The sequence below is a fragment of the Cherax quadricarinatus genome, chromosome 89 (assembly GCF_038502225.1).
Source record: "Cherax quadricarinatus isolate ZL_2023a chromosome 89, ASM3850222v1, whole genome shotgun sequence".
NCBI classification, from domain to species: domain Eukaryota; kingdom Metazoa; phylum Arthropoda; class Malacostraca; order Decapoda; family Parastacidae; genus Cherax; species Cherax quadricarinatus.
In genome coordinates this window covers 9782073-9802597 of record NC_091380.1, presented here as the reverse complement: position 1 = coordinate 9802597, position 20525 = coordinate 9782073, and the positions used below count along the sequence as shown (strand labels likewise).

The 20525-nt window shown below is 46.3% G+C and overlaps 1 protein-coding gene across 1 annotated transcript in view; it reads right to left on the bottom strand.

Annotated features, from left to right (window-relative positions):
• The window catches only part of LOC128697305 (uncharacterized), a 132691-nt gene that overhangs the window by 54365 nt on the left and 57801 nt on the right, over positions 1 to 20525 (bottom strand). The window contains exon 10 of the mRNA XM_070104168.1: positions 17820 to 17983. Coding sequence (XP_069960269.1) covers positions 17820 to 17983 — 164 coding nt within the window. The remainder of the gene's footprint in view (positions 1 to 17819; positions 17984 to 20525) is intronic.

Genomic DNA, 20525 nt, shown 5'->3' with positions numbered 1-20525 from the left:
CGTCGAACAAATAAAGAATGTCTACTAATATCAGTGACCATTCTATAAATGGAAGGATTGCGGAGATCATGAGAGCGTACATAGTAGCGCAGGCAATGGGCATCACGGCGATCGGATAAGGATGGAACGTTCGCTTCTGCATAGAGGCTCTCGACAGGGGAAGAGCGGAAAGCACCAAGGCATAAACGTAATCCTTGGTGATGAATGGGGTTAAGGCTAGAGAGAGTAGCAGGAGATGCCGCTGAATAGATCTGGTCACCATAATCAAGTTTCGATAAAATAAGGGTGGAATGTAGGCGAAGGAGGGTTCGACGATCAGCTCCCCACGAAAGATGAGCAAGGGTTTTAAGAAGGTTCAGCCGGCTGTGACAAGTTGCCTTCAGAGAGGTAATGTGAAGTTTCCAGGATAACCTACAATCAAAGAGAAGGCCCAGAAACTTGACTGTATCACGTTCAGGGATACGGGAGCCATAGAGGTACAAAGGATGATCGGAGATGACAGAGCGTCTAGTGAAAGTGATTTGGTGGGTTTTAGTGCTGGAAAATTTAAACCCACGTGTGGTGGCCCAATTGGAAACACGGTCGACTGCATGTTGGAGAGAAACTGTAAGGAGGTGACAGTCAGCGCCTGCACAGGCAATAGCAAAGTCATCAACATAGAGTGATGACCAAATATTTGATGGAAGACTAGAGGCCAAATCATTAATAGCAAGGAGAAAAAGTGTTGTGCTCAGAACACATCCCTGGGGGACACCTTCAGCTTGGATAAAGTCCGGGGAGAGCACATTATTAACCCGAACACGGAAATGCCTGTCAGTTAAAAAGTTCTTAAGGAAGGATGGTAGATTGCCTCGAAGGCCTAAGGAGTGGGCTTGGGCTAAAATATTATACCTCCAAGTTGTGTCATATGCCTTCTCAAGGTCAAAAAATATGGCAATAACTGAGTGGTTATTCGCAAAGGCATTACGAACATACGTATCCAAGCGTAGTAAGGGGTCTATGGTAGAACGTCCCTTACGAAAGCCATATTGACGAGTGGAGAGACTGTTGTGTGTCTCTAAATACCACACTAAACGTCTATTTACTAGGCGTTCCATTACTTTGCAAACTGCACTGGTAAGAGCAATGGGACGATAGTGGGAGGTTTCATGTCCCGTAGTGCCTGGTTTGCGGAAAGGGAGAACAATGGCGGATTTCCACAGCTGTGGAAGAACTCCTTGTGACCAAATAAGATTGTAAAGGCGTAATAGGACTGCAAGGGCTGACTGATGTAAATGTTGTAGCATACGAATATGAATGTCGTCGGGCCCAGCTGCCGATGATCGACAAGCTGAGAGTGTTGCCTCCAGTTTTTGAAGTGTAAAAGGCACATTATACTGTTCTTCTCTGAGAGAAGAAAAGTCCAAGGGTGCTAACTCTCTGGCAGACTTTGAGGAAAGAAATGAGGGGCATAGATGGAGTCCCTGAGAAATACGGACCAGATGATTGCCAATTTCATTGGCAACATCTAGTGGGTTTGCTATATCAACACCGGCAACCCGCAGAACAGGAGCCGGGTCAGGAGAATATTTACCACTCAGTTTTCGTACTTTTTTCCAGACTGCACTCATAGAGGAAGCAGAGGTGATGGTGGAGACATAATCTCGCCAGCAAGTGCGTTTAGCGTCACGGATGACACGGCGAGCGATCGCACGCTTCTGTTTAAAATCAAGGAGTCGCTCTGTGGTTCTATTGTACCGGTACCTGCCCCATGCAGCGCGTTTCAAACGTACTGCACGAGCACAAGCAGGAGACCACCAAGGCACGCATTTCTGAGAATGCCTGCCCGAAGTTTGGGGTATAGAATGAGAAGCTGCGGTGAAAACGGAGGACGAGAAGAGGTGTAAAAGCTCATCGATGGAGGACGAAGAAGGAACCTCTTTAAAAACAGTCAGGTGTGAGTAAAGGTTCCAATTTGCCCGATTAAATTGCCAGCGTGGGGTGCGAAGAGGTGGCGAATATGAAGGGGAAGTAAGAATGATTGGGAAATGATCACTGTCATGTAAGTCCGGGAGAACAGACCAAGTGAAGTCTAATGCGGCGGAGGAAGAGCAAACTGAGAGATCGATGCAAGAGAGAGTATGAGTCCGAGGATCAAAATGGGTGTGAGTACCTGTATTTAAAACATGGAGGGGGTGGGTGGCAAGAAAAGCCTCTAACTGAATTCCACGGGAATCACAGTGAGACCCCCCCCAGAGGAAATGGTGGGCATTAAAATCACCAAGTAACAGAATCGGTGGCGGTAATGACGAAACAAGGAAGGCAAAATCCGGAATAGATAATGCCCGAGAAGGAGAGAGATATAAAGAACAGAGCGTATACCACCTATGTAAGTGGATACGGGCTGCTGTGTAATGTAGCGAAGTATGAACAAATAGCTGATGGTACGGAATATCAGTGCGGAGAAGAAGGGCACTTTCATTAAAGGTCCCATCAGGAAAAGGGTCTGAAGAATACAATAAATTATAGCCTGAGATGTGAGAAATAACAGCAGAGTGTAATTTTGGTTCCTGTAAGCAAACACCAACAGGGGCAAACTGGGAGAGTAACATCTGAAGCTCACCCCGATTACCCCTGAGGCCGCGTATATTCCACTGTAAAAAGGCTATGATTGGTAATGATAAAGATACTTGAAATCCGCAGGAAAGGGTTCCTACGGACTAGAAGGGTTAGAAAAGTCCACATGCGGAGGCAGTGGAAAATGTTCAAGCAGCGAAGGAACGGTGCGCTGTGAAGAAAGGAGTTGCGCAGATGGAGCAGAGGAGAGAGAAAGAGCGGAAGGTGGATCAGTGTCCATTGATGGTTTGGTCTCTGCAATATATTCAGAGATTGCTTCAAGTGTTTCGGAATTCAGAGATGTCGTATGGGAGACAATATTGGGAATGGTAGGGGGAGGATGAGTAAAGATTGGAACTGTATTGGACTGTACCAAGGTAGTGGGGGGCGAAAGGGTGGAGGGAACTGGAGAAGCGTGGCAGGGGACAGAAGAGACAGGAACCTGGGAGGTGGCAGAAGAGGAAGAAACTTGGGAGGGAACAGGGGAGGAAGGTACAGTACGAGGAGGAGGGTGAACCTCTGCACTTGTAACTGAGCCAGTGAGAGGGGAAGAACTAGGGACAGAGACAGGGAGGGTAAAATGAGGAGGTGGAAGATGGGTAGGAGGTGTTACCGGACCTTTTTTTGACTTTTGAGAAGTAGAGGGACGATTGGGAGGAGGTGTCGTACGAGGTCTCGTCGATACTGAGGCTTGTAAGAGAGAACTCGAAGAAGCGAGATTAGACTGAGGCGTTGAAGTAGGGACGTCTGAGCCGAGGACAGCAAAAGGATTAGATACAGGAGTGATTATGGGAGAGGTAACCACAGAGGTGGGTGTAGAAGATGGGATACCAGAAGTGGGGGGGACGTTTTGAAACACGGGAATAAGAAACACGTGGGAGTCTCCCTTGGAGGCGGAGATGAGAAACTGCCATGGCATAAGGGAGACCTTCTGTCTCTTTGAGGTAACGGATTTCCCGCTCGTTTAAATAGACCTGACAATGGCGAGAGTACGAAGGGTGAGCCTCATGACAGTTAAGGCAAGAGGGAGATCGATTGCAAGACGTATTAGAATGGTCATCGGCACCACAGACTGGGCATTCGGCGATAGATCTGCAATATTTCGCTGGATGGCCAAATCGCCAGCAGTTTCTACACTGTTGTGGTGTAGGGATCACGTTTCGAACTTGTAACCGATGTCCTGCTATATAAACTGAGGATGGGAGTTCTCGGCTGTCAAAAGTTAAACGAGCCACATTGCTAGGGTATCGTCTCCGCCCACGGGCAGGAAGAACGTAAGTGTCTACCTTGAGGATTGGGAGATCTTGGAGTTCCAGCTGTTCTAGAATGTCGGTGCCACATGTCTGGAAATTTTGTTGAACTATGGTATGGGGCAGAATGACGGTACCACTACAAGAATTGAGGGAATGATGTTTTTCAAGGGTGACAGGAACAGTATCTATATGGGAAAGACGAGAGAGCTCACGAGCCTGGGTAGCATTCTGTACGGTAATGATGCGCGTACCGCTCTTAAGAGCATGAAAAGAAATATCTTTACCAACATGGCGTAGGAGTGCCTTGCCAATACTATGGTCAGAAAGATAGGCAGTAGAGGAAGTTGGTCGTAAAGTGAAGAATTTAGTCCACTGTTCAGTCTGAAACTGAGCGTGGAAAGGTAGTGAAGGACGTGTCGATCGTTTCTGAGAAGAACGAGAAGGTGAAGGTGGAGAAGTATCATCAGCAGGTAATTGTCGTTGACGTTTAGGCGTGGGACCAGAGTTGGTCCGACGTGGAACGGGTCGGCGATTTGAAAATTGCCGCACCGTAGAGGGAGAGGCCGGAAGCATAGTCAGAGGAGAGCGAAGGTCTGATAAATCGAAGGAGTCAGTCGAGGCCTCAGTACCTGAAGCGGGTGAGGAAACAGCACCGGCAATAGGTACAGAGGCATGAGGAATGTCTGAAGAGTGGTCCAAAGACGAGGCGGGGTCAGAACGGGGTGCGGTATCAAGAAGGGGCCCGGGGGTACCAGGTTCATGGACTAGGGCTGCCATGGTTAGGTTACTTCTTTCTTTTTGTTTTTAAGAAAAAAAAAAGAAAGAAGAAAAGAAAATAAAAATAAAAAAAAGAAAAAAAAAGGGGGGACCGGGGAGGGATAGGTCCTAGGAGGAATGAAAGGGCCAGAAATCTCCCTCCGCGCCCAAGAGGACCTCAGCACCGCAAGTAGCGCAGATGCAGCATGGAACCCATGCCATACCCTACCCATCATGCTAGTAAACTAACAATCCGGGATAGCAACCTCACATCTGCCGAGCTACCTCGGTGGACAAAAGAGAGGGCGGCCGGATATCCGCCACAAAGCATACCTCCTTCGGCCACCACCCCCGGAATCCGAAAGGTGGCTTCCAGAGATACACTCGTCGCCCGAAAGACACCCAAAGCTACTCCGGGATACCGGAGAGGGATTGGGACATCCCCAGGCGATCCAGATTCCACGGCAAACTACGCCACCGCTAAGAACCTCAACGGAATGGGATGGACCCCGGTATCCTTTCTCCTACCCAGGAACTAGCGCGCCTGTGGGAGAAATCCCAAAGGACAAAAAGAGGAAGGGCAAAAGGGAGGAGTGGGGAGGAGGAGGAGGAGGAAAGGAAAAAGGGGAGGATGGGGAGGATGGGATAGGGGAGGGGAGATTGGGGGGTAATTAGGTTCGGTCTGAGGAAGAAGACCGATAGGTCAAATTCCTCAGACCAAGAGCCTCTTCACCACGCCAAGGAGCCCCCCTTGAAGAGGTCATGAGAGCATAATTCTGTAAGTTTTCCATCAAATTTCATTCTTTTGGTGTCATTACCATCGGGAAAAGATTCCCTTTCATTTCATAAGAAATTAATTTTTTTTTTTTTCAAAAATTTTTCAACACCAGGAGACACCTCAGGATTTGGGGTTACGACAGTCAAAGGGTTAAAGTAGCCCAGAAGCTAACCTGCTATATTAATGAGGACCTTCTTTTCAGCATTAGCCTGGAACCTAACCTGCTGTATAGCAGGTTAGGCTTTCATATGCATTTGAAAGGGGAAAAAAAAAAAAAGGGCTATGTTTCACTTTACAGCGGTAGTCCAGAACTCCCACCTACTGTATAAATGGGTCACTACAAAAGCATTCAGGGAAACATGGTAGCCGGATTTCTGGAGGCGGGAAGTACAGTGCCTGCACTCTGAAGGAGGGTCAAGGATGTTGCAGTTTGGGGGTCATCATAGCTGACATGTCAGCATGCTTCTGGCAAGAAAGCAACTGAACGAGTGATGGTGAAAGTGTTTCTTCTTTTCCAGGTTGCCCTATTTTGGTGGAAGATAACCAGTGCATTAAAAAAAAATACTGACAGGGTAATGATTAAGGCACATACACCACTAGATGCCTTCAGTGACAAAATGCCTTGTCTGCACTTCACCCTTCATCTATCAAATACAGAGAATTAGACAAAGTGGAGAAGTAGTCTGACAATCAGTCTCTCAACCTTTTTGGAAGATAATCCTGGCTGCCAGAATTTCAACTACACAGAAACAAGTTGACCCAAAGTCAGCTCTTCAACTACCAGGATGGTGACCAAGCTTCTGGTGCAGCCATCAATAGGGAGCAACACAAACTAGCACTAAGCCTGGCTCAGAGCAACAAACTAGCACTAAGCCTGGCTCAGAGCAACAAACTAGCACTAAGCCTGGCTCAGAGCAACTAGCACTAAGCCTGGCTCAGAGCAACAAACTAGCACTAAGCCTGGCTCAGAGCAACAAACTAGCACTAAGCCTGGCTCAGAGCAACAAACTAGCACTAAGCCTGGCTCAGAGCAACAAACTAGCACTAAGCCTGGCTCAGAGCAACAAACTAGCACTAAGCCTGGCTCAGAGCAACAAACTAGCACTAAGCCTGGCTCGGAGCAACAAACTAGCACTAAGCCTGGCTCATAGCAACACAGAGGAGGATTAAGTCAACTCTTCTGCTAACACAATGCTAACAATGGTGTTTGTGCAGCAGCCAAAAAGAAGTGACAATAGAAACCGACACAAATGCAATAATGAGATCCACTACTGACAACATCCCATCACACAGTATTTGTGACTCACTAAATCATAACACAATTGCAAACAAACCATGGACCAAGGAGGACTTGACCTTGCCATGGGTTTAAATCCCACCCATTCCCTAATTTAACTGTACAGGTGCCCCTCAACTTACAATGGTTCGACTTAAGATAAGATAAGATAAGATAAGATTTCGTTCGGATTTTTAACCCCGGAGGGTTAGCCACCCAGGATAACCCAAGAAAGTCAGTGCGTCATCGAGGACTGTCTAACTTATTTCCATTGTGGTCCTTAATCTTGTCCCCCAGGATGCGACCCACACCAGTCGACTAACACCCAGGTACCAATTTGCTGCTAGGTGAACAGGACAACAGGTGTAAGGAAACGTGCCAAATGTTTCCACCCGCCGGGAATCGAACCCGGGCCCTCCGTGTGTGAAGCGGGAGCTTTAGCCACCAGACCACCGGTACAAAATCTATTATTTTGGAAATAAAACTTAAGATAATTATCCAGCATAAAGGTAACAAGTCCATAACTTGTGTTCATTTATTTACTTTTCGATACTGGTATTTAGTTAGTTATTATTTATTTATTTACTTATTCAGTGACAGTACTTATTTATTTACGTATTTAACATATTGTATATACATTCGACTTACGATATTTTCAAATTACAATGTAACCCCATTCTAAGTCAAGGAGCACCTGTACTCACCTAACTGTGGTTGCAGGGGTTGAGTCATACTTCCTGGCCCTGTGTGTGTGTGTGTGTGTGTGTGTGTGTGTGTGTGTGTGTGTGTGTGTGTGTGTGTGTGTGTGTGTGTGTGTGTGTGTGTGTGTGTGTGTGTGTGTGTGTGTGTGTGTGCGCGCATGTCCACCGTGTCAGTATTTTCAACCACTCATCTCCAGGCATTAAGTCAAGCAAACAAACATGAAGCCTCACTCTGAGCAGCACAGTTGCACACACAACCAACTCTTCACAACACTAAAACATACATCAGGTAAAAGGACATAGGTGCAACTAATGTGACATTTTGTGGCAATGTTTCACTCCTCAGGAGCTTTTTCAAGCCATTACAAACAATACATGGACAGAGTGTATACAGTGGACCCCCGGTTTACGATCACCTCCCAATGCGACCAATTATGTAAGTGTATTTATGTAAGTGCGTTTGTATGTGTATGTTTGAGGGTCTGAAATGGACTAATCTAATTCACAATATTCCTCATGGGAACAAATTCGGTCAGTACTGGCACCTGAACATACATCTGGAATAAAATAATATCGTAAACCGGGGGTCCACTGTATATAGGTTTTAGAGCGAGGCATTTTGCACCTCACTCTACCTATATACAGCAGAACCCCTGTATCCACTCGTTCAATATCTGCAGTTTCAATTATTCAGTTTACCGTGGCCCAAAAATACCTCTGAATTTTGCATAATAATGGCCCCTAAACACAAAAGTCGTGAAGAGAAGCCATAAAGTATTTCCCATTATTGAAAAAGTGATAATTCTCCACTTACTTTGCATAATTTATCGATTAAACTTTATAATAGGTACGTATAGGACTTATATATAGGATTTGCTACTGTCCACGGTTTCGGTATCCACAGCAGATATGGGGGTACTACTGTATACACTCTGTGTCCACATATTATTTGTAACGGCTAGACAAAGCTCCTGGAGAGCAAAACGTTGCCACGATAAAATGTCACATTAGCTGCACTTGTGTCCTTTTACCTAACCTATTGTCAGTAATTCTGCCACCATTATCACACTAAAAATGCTATTTATGCAGCAGTTGAACGGGACAAAATTCAAGCAGTTGTGAAGCCTAGCTCAGAGCAGCACAAAAAAAATAAAATAGTTGGCGGTGTCAACACTAAAATAACACAGACTCTAGCAAACGGTCCACACAAACTATAACTGAAATGCAACAAATAAATAACTAAATGTTTTGAAATAAGCAAGGAAAAATGGCATCAAATGTAATCATAGCTTAACACTATTGAAAGTCATGTCTCAACTGCTGCAACACTTTATTAATAAGTTAAATAAAATTAGCCACGTATTCATTGAGAAAATTAGTTAATAAAAGTATGAACTCAAGTGAAAACAAGAGCAAATTCACAAAGTATATAACATAGGAGGAGTAAAAGGCAAATATTTACAGGGAACAAGAGTTTTTTGTAAGAAATATGTGAGAGAAAAAATGGGAATGAGAGAAAAAATGAGAATGATGAGAAAAATGTGATGGGGAAACTGTCAGCAGCAGTCTCTTACGAGGATCAACACCTGCTCTGAAAATCCATTTTAATTTACATAAAAAAAATTTCCAAAGGAAAGCAACTAAATTAGTGATGGTGAAAGGATTTTCTTTTAGTTTCTTGGATGACTTACTGAGGTGGGAGACAACTAGTTGGTTAAAAAAACAATCTTAGCAGAGATAATGAAAATTACAGTAGAACATCAATTAACACACAATCCTTTACAACATTTTCTTTATTACATTACTGCAAAAGTTGTGGTATATTCCGTTAAACATTCCGTAAAATTCAACTAGCTCGGTGCCACTTCTGGGGGGGGGGGGGAAGCTGGAGCATTGCAAACTGGACTGCAGGATTTTTTCCCTCTGTCTAGTGGGCTTGCAGGCAGCCTGCCTGTGGGTCAACAGCGAGGCCTACCTTCCTCGCCTGCCTGTGGGTCAACAGCGAGGCCTACCTTCCTCGCCTGCCTGTGGATCAACAGCGAGGCCTACCTTCCTCGCCTGCCTGTGGATCAACAGCGAGGCCTACCTTCCTCGCCTGCCTATAGATCAACAGCGAGGCCTACCTTCCTCGCCTGCCTGTGGATCAACAGCGAGGCCTACCTTCCTCACCTGCCTGTAGATCAACAGCGAGGCCTACCTTCCTTGCCTGCCTGTGGATCAACAGCGAGGCCTACCTTCCTCACCTGCCTGTAGATCAACAGCGAGGCCTACCTTCCTTGCCTGCCTGTGGATCAACAGCGAGGCCTACCTTCCTCGCCTGCTGGTGGATCAACAGCGAGGCCTACCTTCTTCACCTGCCTGTGGATCAGTCCACTGTCTTTGTGGGGGAGGCCTAGCTTCCTCACCTGCCTGTGGGTCATTCCATTGTCTTTGTGGGAGTTATTATTATAATTATAATCATGGGGGAGCGTTAAACCCACAAGATTATACAACATACGTGGGGGAGGGGGGATGGAAGGTACTCAGGCTCAATTCAGGGAACTGAAGCACAGATCCAATTCCCTAGATCAAGAGCCCCTTGAGGGGCTGTGGGGGGTTAGACCTAGCTTCCTCGCCTGCCTGTGGGTCAATCTGTTGTCCTTGTGGGGCAGGCCAAGCATCCTCCCTTGCCTACCACCTCTCACTGGTCCATACGTACATGTCCCATACAATTCTCAGATCTGTGTTTGTGATTAAATTAATTTATTCCTGCATACCAGTCAATACATGCAGTGTTCTCATAACATTTGCATCATCTGTGCTCTAACAAGAGCTTGTTGGAGACAATGTTTATATATACAAATTGAGAGAGCAGACATGAACTTTACCTGTCCACAGAAGAGAGGAGCTTACGACAACGTTTCGGCTGGACTTGGACCATTTACAAAGTCACGCTAATGCACTTGTGATCCTCAGTTCCTTGAATCGGAAATTTCTACTCTTCATAACTCATTTTCCCGTCTTGGCTACCCTTCCGATTTCATAGACTCTGCCTTCTCACGTGCTGAACGGAATTTCTTCCCTCCCAAACTCTCTACTCCTGGGAATTCTCCTGTCCTCTGCCTTCCCTACATTTCCAGTCTTTCTAATCTCAATAGCTCTCTCCGTTCCTTAGACATCAAACTTACTTTCCACCAGACTAACACTCTTCGCACTAACCTAGTTCATACCTCTCCTCCCTCTACAGATGCTCCTGGTGTCGACTCTATTTCTTGTTCCTCCTGTCCTCTTCGGTACTTTTGGAGAAACTGGCCGATTTATTTCTGACAGTCTCAGGGGGCACAAAAGCAGTGTTAGGCTTGCCGACACCAACAATGCTCTTTTCTGTTGTATCAGAGATTAAAGTAATCCTACTGACTGGTCTTCTGCTATAACTGTCTACCCTACTTCCAACTTTTACAGTCGCCGTCTGGTTGAATCCTCCCTTATACACAACTTTCCTTGTATGAATCTTAGTTGTGGCTTTGTCTCTGTAGATGCCTTCCTTTCCTGCTACATTGTACAATGCTCCAACCTTCAGAACACCAGTGACTTAACCTGATTCCTTTTTCTTCTTGTCCCTCTTCCCCTTTTCTCTTTCCACTTCCTCCTTTGGGTTGTCTTTCTTCTGCCTTGGGTATTTGTTTCTTCATTATTTTTCCCCCCTCTGTGTTCTTGCTCCTACCCTCTGTAGGGCCCCTAGCTCCCTTACAGTGCTCCTTTCTTAGTACAGTGGTACCTCGGGATATGAACTTAATTCGTTCCAGAAGGCCGTTTGAGTGCCGATGCCGAACGAATTTGTTCCCATGAAGAATAATATAAATTAGATTAATCCATTTCAGACCCCCCAAAAATACACTTACAGGAGCACTTACATAAATGCACTTACATAACTGTTCGAGTTTTGAGCTGTTTGCATCCCGAGGTACCACCGTATTTGACGGGCTCCGCCACTACCATTATTACCTCCCCCACTACCACCTTCTACCTCCACTACTACTACTACCACCACCTACTGGCCTATATATACTTCCTCCTCCTCTCCTTTTCGTTAGTGTGACTTTGTAAATGGTCAAAGTCGGACCGAAATGTCGTTGTAAGCTCCTCTCTTCTACGTGCGAGTTATTTGCGTATCGTTCCAGTCACGGTCATGTGCCTTTTTTTGTTATTTATGAACCTGTCTATGAGATGGACCTTCCCAGTGTTTATATACCCCCTCTGCTTATCTTCCCTTGCAAATATTAAAAAATAACAGGAACCTGGATATAGTGTGTATACAGTACCTACTTCTTATATAGTTTAGATGGTACACTCTTATATTGTAGCAAAGAAAGTAGGATATGTGATAACTGTTTCTGTCTTGTTGTTTTCTTGTGTTGTTTCTGTTGTTGATGTCTTTTGTTACAGTCGTCTTGTTTTTTGTTGATCGTCTTTTTTGGTCTTGTTTTTTGTTGTTCTTGTTTTCTGTTGTTGTTTTTTATGAGCATCTACCCCTCCTTCCTTATACCGATATTTTTTTATTGTTGAAATGCAAGGGAAACTAATTTTATTACAGTCCTTTATTGTAATAAATTTATTAATATGTAATGAACAGTTTATACGTGCAGAAGAATTCTGGTAGTTAATTTCACAGCAGTGAGATGCAGACAACGACCCTGGGGTCGTCACAACCCTAAACTCACAATAACAACATGCCTAGAATCTTGAAAAGCTTTTTCTTTTGAATTGAGCCTATCATAGTCCAGTAGGTCTACTGTAGTGTTGTGTGAGAGTTGAACCTGTCTATCATGGTCCAGTAGGTCTACTGTAGTGTTGTGTGAGAGCTGAACCTGCCTATCATGGTCCAGTAGGTCTACTGTAGTGTTGTGTGAGAGCTGAACCTGCCTATCATGGTCCAGTAGGTCTACTGTAGTGTTGTGTGAGAGCTGAACCTGCCTATCATGGTCCAGTAGGTCTACTGTAGTGTTGTGTGAGAGCTGAACCTGCCTATCATGGTCCAGTAGGTCTACTGTAGTGTTGTGTGAGAGCTGAACCTGCCTATCATGGTCCAGTAGGTCTACTGTAGTGTTGTGTGAGAGCTGAACCTGCCTATCATGGTCTAGTAGGTCTACTGTAGTGTTGTGTGAGAGTTGAACCTGCCTATCATGGTCCAGTAGGTCTACTGTAGTGTTGTGTGAGAGCTGAACCTGCCTATCATGGTCCAGTAGGTCTACTGTAGTGTTGTGTGAGAGCTGAACCTGCCTATCATGGTCCAGTAGATCTACTGTAGTGTTGTGTGAGAGCTGAACCTGCCTATCATGGTGCAGTAGGTCTACTGTAGGGTTGTGTGAGAGTTGAACCTGCCTATCATGGTCCAGTAGGTCTACTGTAGTGTTGTGTGAGAGCTGAACCTGCCTATCATGGTCCAGTAGGTCTACTGTAGTGTTGTGTGAGAGCTGAACCTGCCTATCATGGTCCAGTAGGTCTACTGTAGTGTTGTGTGAGAGCTTAACCTGCCTATCATGGTCTAGTAGGTCTACTGTAGTGTTGTGTGAGAGTTGAACCTAGCAATGGTCCAGTAGGTCTACTTTAGTGTAGCCTGTTTTAATGGCAAATTTTATCACCCTTTGACTGTTTCAGTCATATACATACATCTTACAAGCCAATGTGTTTGACGTATATATACTCAAAAATTCTAGTGGCTTCAAATCAAATGGGACAAAGCTGGTAGGAAAAGATTCTCTATCATTTCGAAAGAAAAAATAATTTTTGTTTTCAAATATTTTGGAACACTGAGACACACACTAGGATTGGGGGGTTGCGACAGTCAAAGGGTTAAGGTGGGTATTACTCCGGACTCATTTATTTAGTAAACAATCGTGTATTGACCGGAAAAATATGGAATTTTGTACTGATATCTGCAAGTGATAGCAGGTGATAGCCTTTCATATGTTTGCACAATTACTGTACAGGGTCACATCAACATTGCCCACACATTTCGTTAACAAGGCCTGTGGTCTGGTAGGCAAAGCTCTTGTTTCACACAGTAAGGGTCTGGGTGCAATTCATGGCAAGGGTGGAAACAATGGATGTGTTTCTTTACACCTGTTGTCCATGTTCATGCATCAGTAAAATGGGTACCTGGGTGTTAGTGGACTGGTGTGGGTACCATCCTGGGACAAAACTGACTTAATTTGCCCGAAATGCTGTGCATAACAAGCGACTTTCTATATCGTAGTATGTCACCGATGTCAGTTAGGCCTGTATACCTTGTACATGTACTTGTATACCTTGTACATGTACTTGTATACCTTGTACATGTACTTGTATACCTTGTACATGTACTTGTATACCTTGTACATGTACTGGTAGAAATAAAGATTATATTATTATTAATGACAACTACATTGAATATATTCTTCTGGGTCCAAGAACAGCTGATGATGCCTTACCATCAGCTGTATAAAGTATTGCATGGTAAAACAAGACCAAAGATACATTACAGAGTTTCAGACTACTCCAGTACAACCATCAACTTTAGTGCCAAACCTCAACCATTCACCTCAGCAAACAATCGACAATCTTCTGCTACAGCCCAGTAGGGCCACAGCATCCCTCTCCACTCTGTTCACAATCACTGACATATACCAGCAACCACAATTTAAGGTAACAAATATTATTTCTGCAACAGTTGTAGCCATAAGCAATGTATTAAACATAATACATCATGACAATATTTCTGCAACAGTTGTAGCCATAAGCAATGTATTAAACATAATACATCACGACAGTGCTGCACTCTGAAGGAGGGGTGTTAATGTTGCAGTTTAAAAACTGTAGTGTAAAGCACCCTTCTGGCAAGACAGTGATGGAGTGAATGATGGTGAAAGTTTTTCTTTTTCGGGCCACCCTGCCTTGGTGGGAATCGGCCAGTGTGATAATAAAAAATAAAAACATCACGACAATATTTCTGCAACAGTTGTCGCCATAAGCAATGTATTAAACATAATACATCACGACAATATTTCTGCAACAGTTGTAGCCATAAGCAATTTTTGTTTATTATTATTATCACACTGGCCGATTCCCACCAAGGCAGGGTGGCCCGAAAAAGAAAAACTTTCACCATCATTCACTCCATCACTGTCTTGCCAGAAGGGTGCTTTACACTACAGTTTTTAAACTGCAACATTAACACCCCTCATTCAGAGTGCAGGCACTGTACTTCCCATCTCCAGGACTCAAGTCCGGCCTGCCGGTTTCCCTGAACCCCTTCATAAATGTTACTTTGCTCACACTCCAACAGCACGTCAAGTATTAAAAACCATTCGTCTCCATTCACTCCTATCAAACACGCTCACGCATGCCTGCTGGAAGTCCAAGCCCCTCGCACACAAAACCTCCTTTACCCCCTCCCTCCAACCTTTCCTAGGGCGACCCCTACCCCGCCTTCCTTCCACTACAGACTGATACACTCTTGAAGTCATTCTGTTTCGCTCCATTCTCTCTACATGTCCGAACCACCTCAACAACCCTTCCTCAGCCCTCTGGACAACAGTTTTGGTAATCCCGCACCTCCTCCTAACTTCCAAACTACGAATTCTCTGCATTATATTCACACCACACATTGCCCTCAGACATGACATCTCCACTGCCTCCAGCCTTCTCCTCGCTGCAACATTCATCACCCACGCTTCACACCCATATAAGAGCGTTGGTAAAACTATACTCTCATACATTCCCCTCTTTGCCTCCAAGGACAAAGTTCTTTGTCTCCACAGACTCCTAAGTGCACCACTCACTCTTTTCCCCTCATCAATTCTATGATTCACCTCATCTTTCACAGACCCATCTGCTGACACGTCCACTCCCAAATATCTGAATACATTCACCTCCTCCATACTCTCTCCCTCCAATCTGATATCCAATCTTTCATCACCTAATATTTTTGTTATCCTCATAACCTTACTCTTTCCTTATTCACTTTTAATTTTCTTCTTTTGCACACCCTACCAAATTCATCCACCAATCTCTGCAACTTCTCTTCAGAATCTCCCAAGAGCACAGTGTCATCAGCAAACAGCAACTGTGACAACTCCCACTTTATGTTTGATTCTTTATCTTTTAACTCCACGCCTCTTGTCAAGACCATAAGCAATGTATTAAACATAATACATCATGACAATTAACTACAATTACATTATCATTTTCAGTTTTTTTTTACACTTTGGAGACCTAGAGGAACGTAACCCTATTTTTCCCATAAGTCCTTCAGTTTGTTTTGTCTTACACTCAATCTTCAGGAACATAACTACTGTGTTAGTTGATGGTCTACTGTACGTGATGAAGAATCTCACTGAAAAACAATCCAAACGGTAAAAGAGCCATCCATGAAAACTTCAACAGAGTGAAGAAATGAAGTGACAGTTGAATGCTGAAATTCATTTGATGAATTTAATATATATTAACATCAAACCCACAAAGGTCCTTAGCCCATAAATTGTCCAAACGTAGGTCTACGTTCGCTTGCGTAACGCTCCAAACGTAGATCTGAATTTTTTACATGCTTTCTTATGGAGAAAATGAAGGTTGGAGCGCTATGCGCACAAACGTAGATCTACGTTTGGACAGTTTAAGGGCTAATATATAAAAATGCAAATGTAAAGAAAATGAGAGAAAGTGATAAAAGAACAAGGAAGAATATGAAGTGATGAAATATTAAAGTTTTCACACAACTAAAGGGGTAAGAACGATTACTGACAAAAGTTTTTCTTAAGAACACTCGGTCAACTTTCTTATAAAACTTTTTATATATTGCAGCTTTTATCAAAAATTGAGTAGCACATGGAAAAAACTTCCTAGGAGCCACCATTCAATTTCTGATAAACTTTTGAGTAATATTTATGAAAAATTGCACTAGAGCATATAGTTGTTATGACCTGACATGCTTTGAAATATGAGCAAGGTGACATGAATGACAGGATTCAGGGACACCAGTTAGCCAGACTTGAGTCCTGGAGGTGGGAAGTACAGTGCCTGCACTCTGAAAGATGGGTGGTGGTAGTGGTGGTAAGTACAGTGCCTGTGCTCTGAAGGAGGGGTGGTGGTGGTAAGTACAGTGCCTGCACTCTGAAGGAGGGGTGGTGGTGGTAAGTACAGTGCCTGCACTCTGAAGGAGGGGTGGTGGTGGTAAGTACAGTGCCTGCACTCTGAAAGATGGGTGGTGGTAGTGGTGGTAAGTACAGTGCCTGTGCTCTGAAGGAGGGGTGGTGGTGGTAAGTACAGTGCCTGCACTCTGAAGGAGGGGTGGTGGTGGTAAGTACAGTGCCTGCACTCTGAAGGAGGGGTGGTGGTGGTGGGAAGTACAGTGCCTGCACTCTGAAGGAGGGGTGGTGGTGGTAAGTACAGTGCCTGCACTCTGAAGGAGGGGTGGTGGTGGTGGGAAGTACAGTGCCTGCACTCTGAAGGAGGGGTGGTGGTGGTGGTGGGAAGTACAGTGCCTGCACTCTGAAGGAGGGGTGGTGGTGGTGGTGGTAAGTACAGTGCCTGCACTCTGAAGGAGGGGTGGTAGTGGTGGTAAGTACAGTGCCTGTGCTCTGAAGGAGGGGTGGTGGTGGTAAGTACAGTGCCTGCACTCTGAAGGAGGGGTGGTGGTGGTGGGAAGTACAGTGCCTGCACTCTGAAGGAGGGGTGGTGGTGGTGGTGGGAAGTACAGTGCCTGCACTCTAAAGGAGGGGTGGTGGTGGTGGGAAGTACAGTGCCTGCACTCTGAAGGAGGGGTGGTGGTGGTGGGAAGTACAGTGCCTGCACTCTAAAGGAGGGGTGGTGGTGATGGAAAGTACAGTGCCTGCACTCTGAAGGACAGGTGGTGGTTGTTGTGGGAAGTACAGTGCCTGCACTATGCAGGAGGCCTCCTTGAGTGCACAGACACCATACATTTTCCTTTACAAGACTCCCATGTGTACAAGAATGGTGAATAGTTACTGTAAAAGAACAATAAGCAACAAGGAAAAAAAAAAAAAAAAAAAAAAAAAAAAGAGAATGGTAATTACTAGAATTTAAAAATCATGCAGAGTCTGGAGTTCAGCGTGAAAGTCTGTGTTGGGAACAACTGAAGGCAACAAAGTAGAGGCCGAGGCAGCAGTGATGAGAGACGTGGAACGCTTGTACACACACAGGGATGTAGAGTCAGTGTCTTGGAGAAGATTTTGTACAGTATTATTCTAAACCAACAGTAAAATTGACAAACACAGTTAATAATGAATACAGAGAGCTCCAACAGCAGATTTTCAAAACAATGAAGGGTATTTATAAAGACTCAAGTATTTACATCTACTTAATTTACAATTTAGATTTCAAATCCTCTAAAGCTTTATTATTTACAGATGAGACATAACTTTTTTTTTGCAAATAATACTGAGTGGCAGGGAAATGCTGATGTAGGGAAGTGTAGACAAACTTACATAGTATCTGGCGATGCTGCCTTGTCCTCCGTGGGAAGGTCCAGGCTAGGGTTAAGCTCATCTTCACACACAGCATTTGCCAGCGTGGCCAGCAGAGTCAGCACCCGGAGGAGGATGGCCTCATTGGTCGTCGCCACAACCAGAGTGGACAATTTTCTGGGGCCCTGAAATAAGTATATATGTAAGCTTGAGCCTTGGAGGTGGGAAGTACAGTGCCTGAACTCTGAAGGAGGAGTGGTGGTGGGAAGTACAGTGCCTGCACTCTGAAGGAGGGGTGGAGGTGGGAAGTACAGTGCCTGAACTCTGAAGGAGGGGCGGAGGTGGGAAGAACAGTGCCTGAACTCTGAAGGAGGAGTGGTGGTGGGAAGTACAGTGCCTGCACTCTGAAGGAGGGGTGGAGGTGGGAAGTACAGTGCCTGAACTCTGAAGGAGGGGTGGTGGTGGGAAGTACAGTGCCTGCACTCTGAAGGAGGGGTGGAGGTGGGAAGTACAGTGCCTGAACTCTGAAGGAGGGGTGGTGGTGGGAAGTACAGTGCCTGCACTCTGAAGGAGGGGTGGAGGTGGGAAGTACAGTGCCTGAACTCTGAAGGAAGGGTGGAGGTGGGAAGTACAGTGCCTGAACTCTGAAGGAGGGGTGGAGGTGTGAAGTACAGTGCCTGAACTCTGAAGGAGGGGTGGAGGTGGGAAGTACAGTGCCTGAACTCTGAAGGAGGGGTGGTGGTGGGAAGTACAGTGCCTGCACTCTGAAGGAGGGGTGGAGGTGGGAAGAACAGTGCCTGAACTCTGAAGGAGGGGCAGAGGTGGGAAGAACAGTGCCTGAACTCTGAAGGAGGGGCGGAGGTGGGAAGAACAGTGCCTGAACTCTGAAGGAGGGGTGGAGGTGGGAAGTACAGTGCCTGAACTCTGAAGGAGGGGTGGTGGTGGGAAGTACAGTGCCTGCACTCTGAAGGAGGGGTGGAGGTGTGAAATACAGTGCCTGCACTCTGAAGGAGGGGAGGAGGTGGGAAGTACAGTGCCTGAACTCTGAAGGAGGGGTGGAGGTGGGAAGTACAGTGCCTGCACTCTGAAGGAGGGGTGGAGGTGGGAAGAACAGTGCCTGAACTCTGAAGGAGGGGTGGAGGTGGGAAGAACAGTGCCTGAACTCTGAAGGACGGGTGGAGGTGGGAAGTACAGTGCCTGAACTCTGAAGGAGGGGTGGAGGTGGGAAGTACAGTGCCTGCACTCTGAAGGAGGGGTGGAGGTGGGAAGTACAGTGCCTGCACTCTGAAGGAGGGGTGGAGGTGGGAAGTACAGTGCCTGCACTCTGAAGGAGGGGTGGAGGTGGGAAGTACAGTGCCTGCACTCTGAAGGAGGGGTGGAGGTGGGAAGTACAGTGCCTGCATGCTGAAGGAGGGGTGGAGGTGGGAAGTACAGTGCCTGAACTCTGAAGGAGGGGTGGAGGTGGGAAGTACAGTGCCTGAACTCTGAAGGAGGGGTGGAGGTGGGAAGTACAGTGCCTGAACTCTGAAGGAGGGGTGGAGGTGGGAAGAACAGTGCCTGAACTCTGAAGGATGGGTGGAGGTGGGAAGTACAGTGCCTGAACTCTGAAGGAGGGGTGGAGGTGGGAAGTACAGTGCCTGCACTCTGAAGGAGGGGTGGAGGTGGGAAGTACAGTGCCTGCACTCTGAAGGAGGGGTGGAGGTGGGAAGTACAGTGCCTGCACTCTGAAGGAGGGGTGGAGGTGGGAAGTACAGTGCCTGCACTCTGAAGGAGGGGTGGAGGTGGGAAGTACAGTGCCTGCATGCTGAAGGAGGGGTGGAGGTGGGAAGTACAGTGCCTGAACTCTGAAGGAGGGGTGGAGGTGGGAAGTACAGTGCCTGAACTCTGAAGGAGGGGTGGAGGTGGGAAGTACAGTGCCTGCACTCTGAAGGAGGGGTGGAGGTGGGAAGAACAGTGCCTGCACTCTGAAGGAGGGGTGGAGGTGGGAAGTACAGTGTCTGCACTCTGAAGGAGGGGTGGAGGTGGGAAGTACAGTGCCTGAACTCTGAAGGAGGGGTGGGTGGAGGTGGGGAGTACAGTGCCTGAACTCTGAAGGAGGGGTCAAGGTGGGAAGTACAGTGCCTGCACTCTGAAGGAGGGGTGGAGATGGGAAGTACAGTGCCTGTACTCTGAAGGACGGGTGGAGGAGGGGAGCACAGCGCCTGCACACTGAAGGAGAGGTGGAGATGGGAAGTACAGTGCCTGCACTCTGAAGGTGGGGTGGAGGTGGGAAGTACAGTGCCTGCACTCTGAAGGAGGGGTGGAGGTGGGAAGTACAGTGCCTGAACTCTGAAGGAGGGGTGGGTGGAGGTGGGAAGTACAGTGCCTGAACTCTGAAGGAGGGGTGGAGGTGGGAAGTACAGTGCCTGCACTCTGAAGGAGGGGTGGAGATGGGAAGTACAGTGCCTGAACTCTGAAGGAGGGGTGGAGGTGGGAAGTACAGTGTCTGCACTCTGAAGGAGGGGTGGAGGTGGGAAGTACAGTGCCTGAACTCTGAAGGAGGGGTGGGTGGAGGTGGGAAGTACAGTGCCTGAACTCTGAAGGAGGGGTGGAGGTGGGAAGTACAGTGCCTGCACTCTGAAGGAGGGGTGGAGATGGGAAGTACAGTGCCTGAACTCTGAAGGAGGGGTGGGTGGAGGTGGGAAGTACAGTGCCTGAACTCTGAAGGAGGGGTGGAGGTGGGAAGTA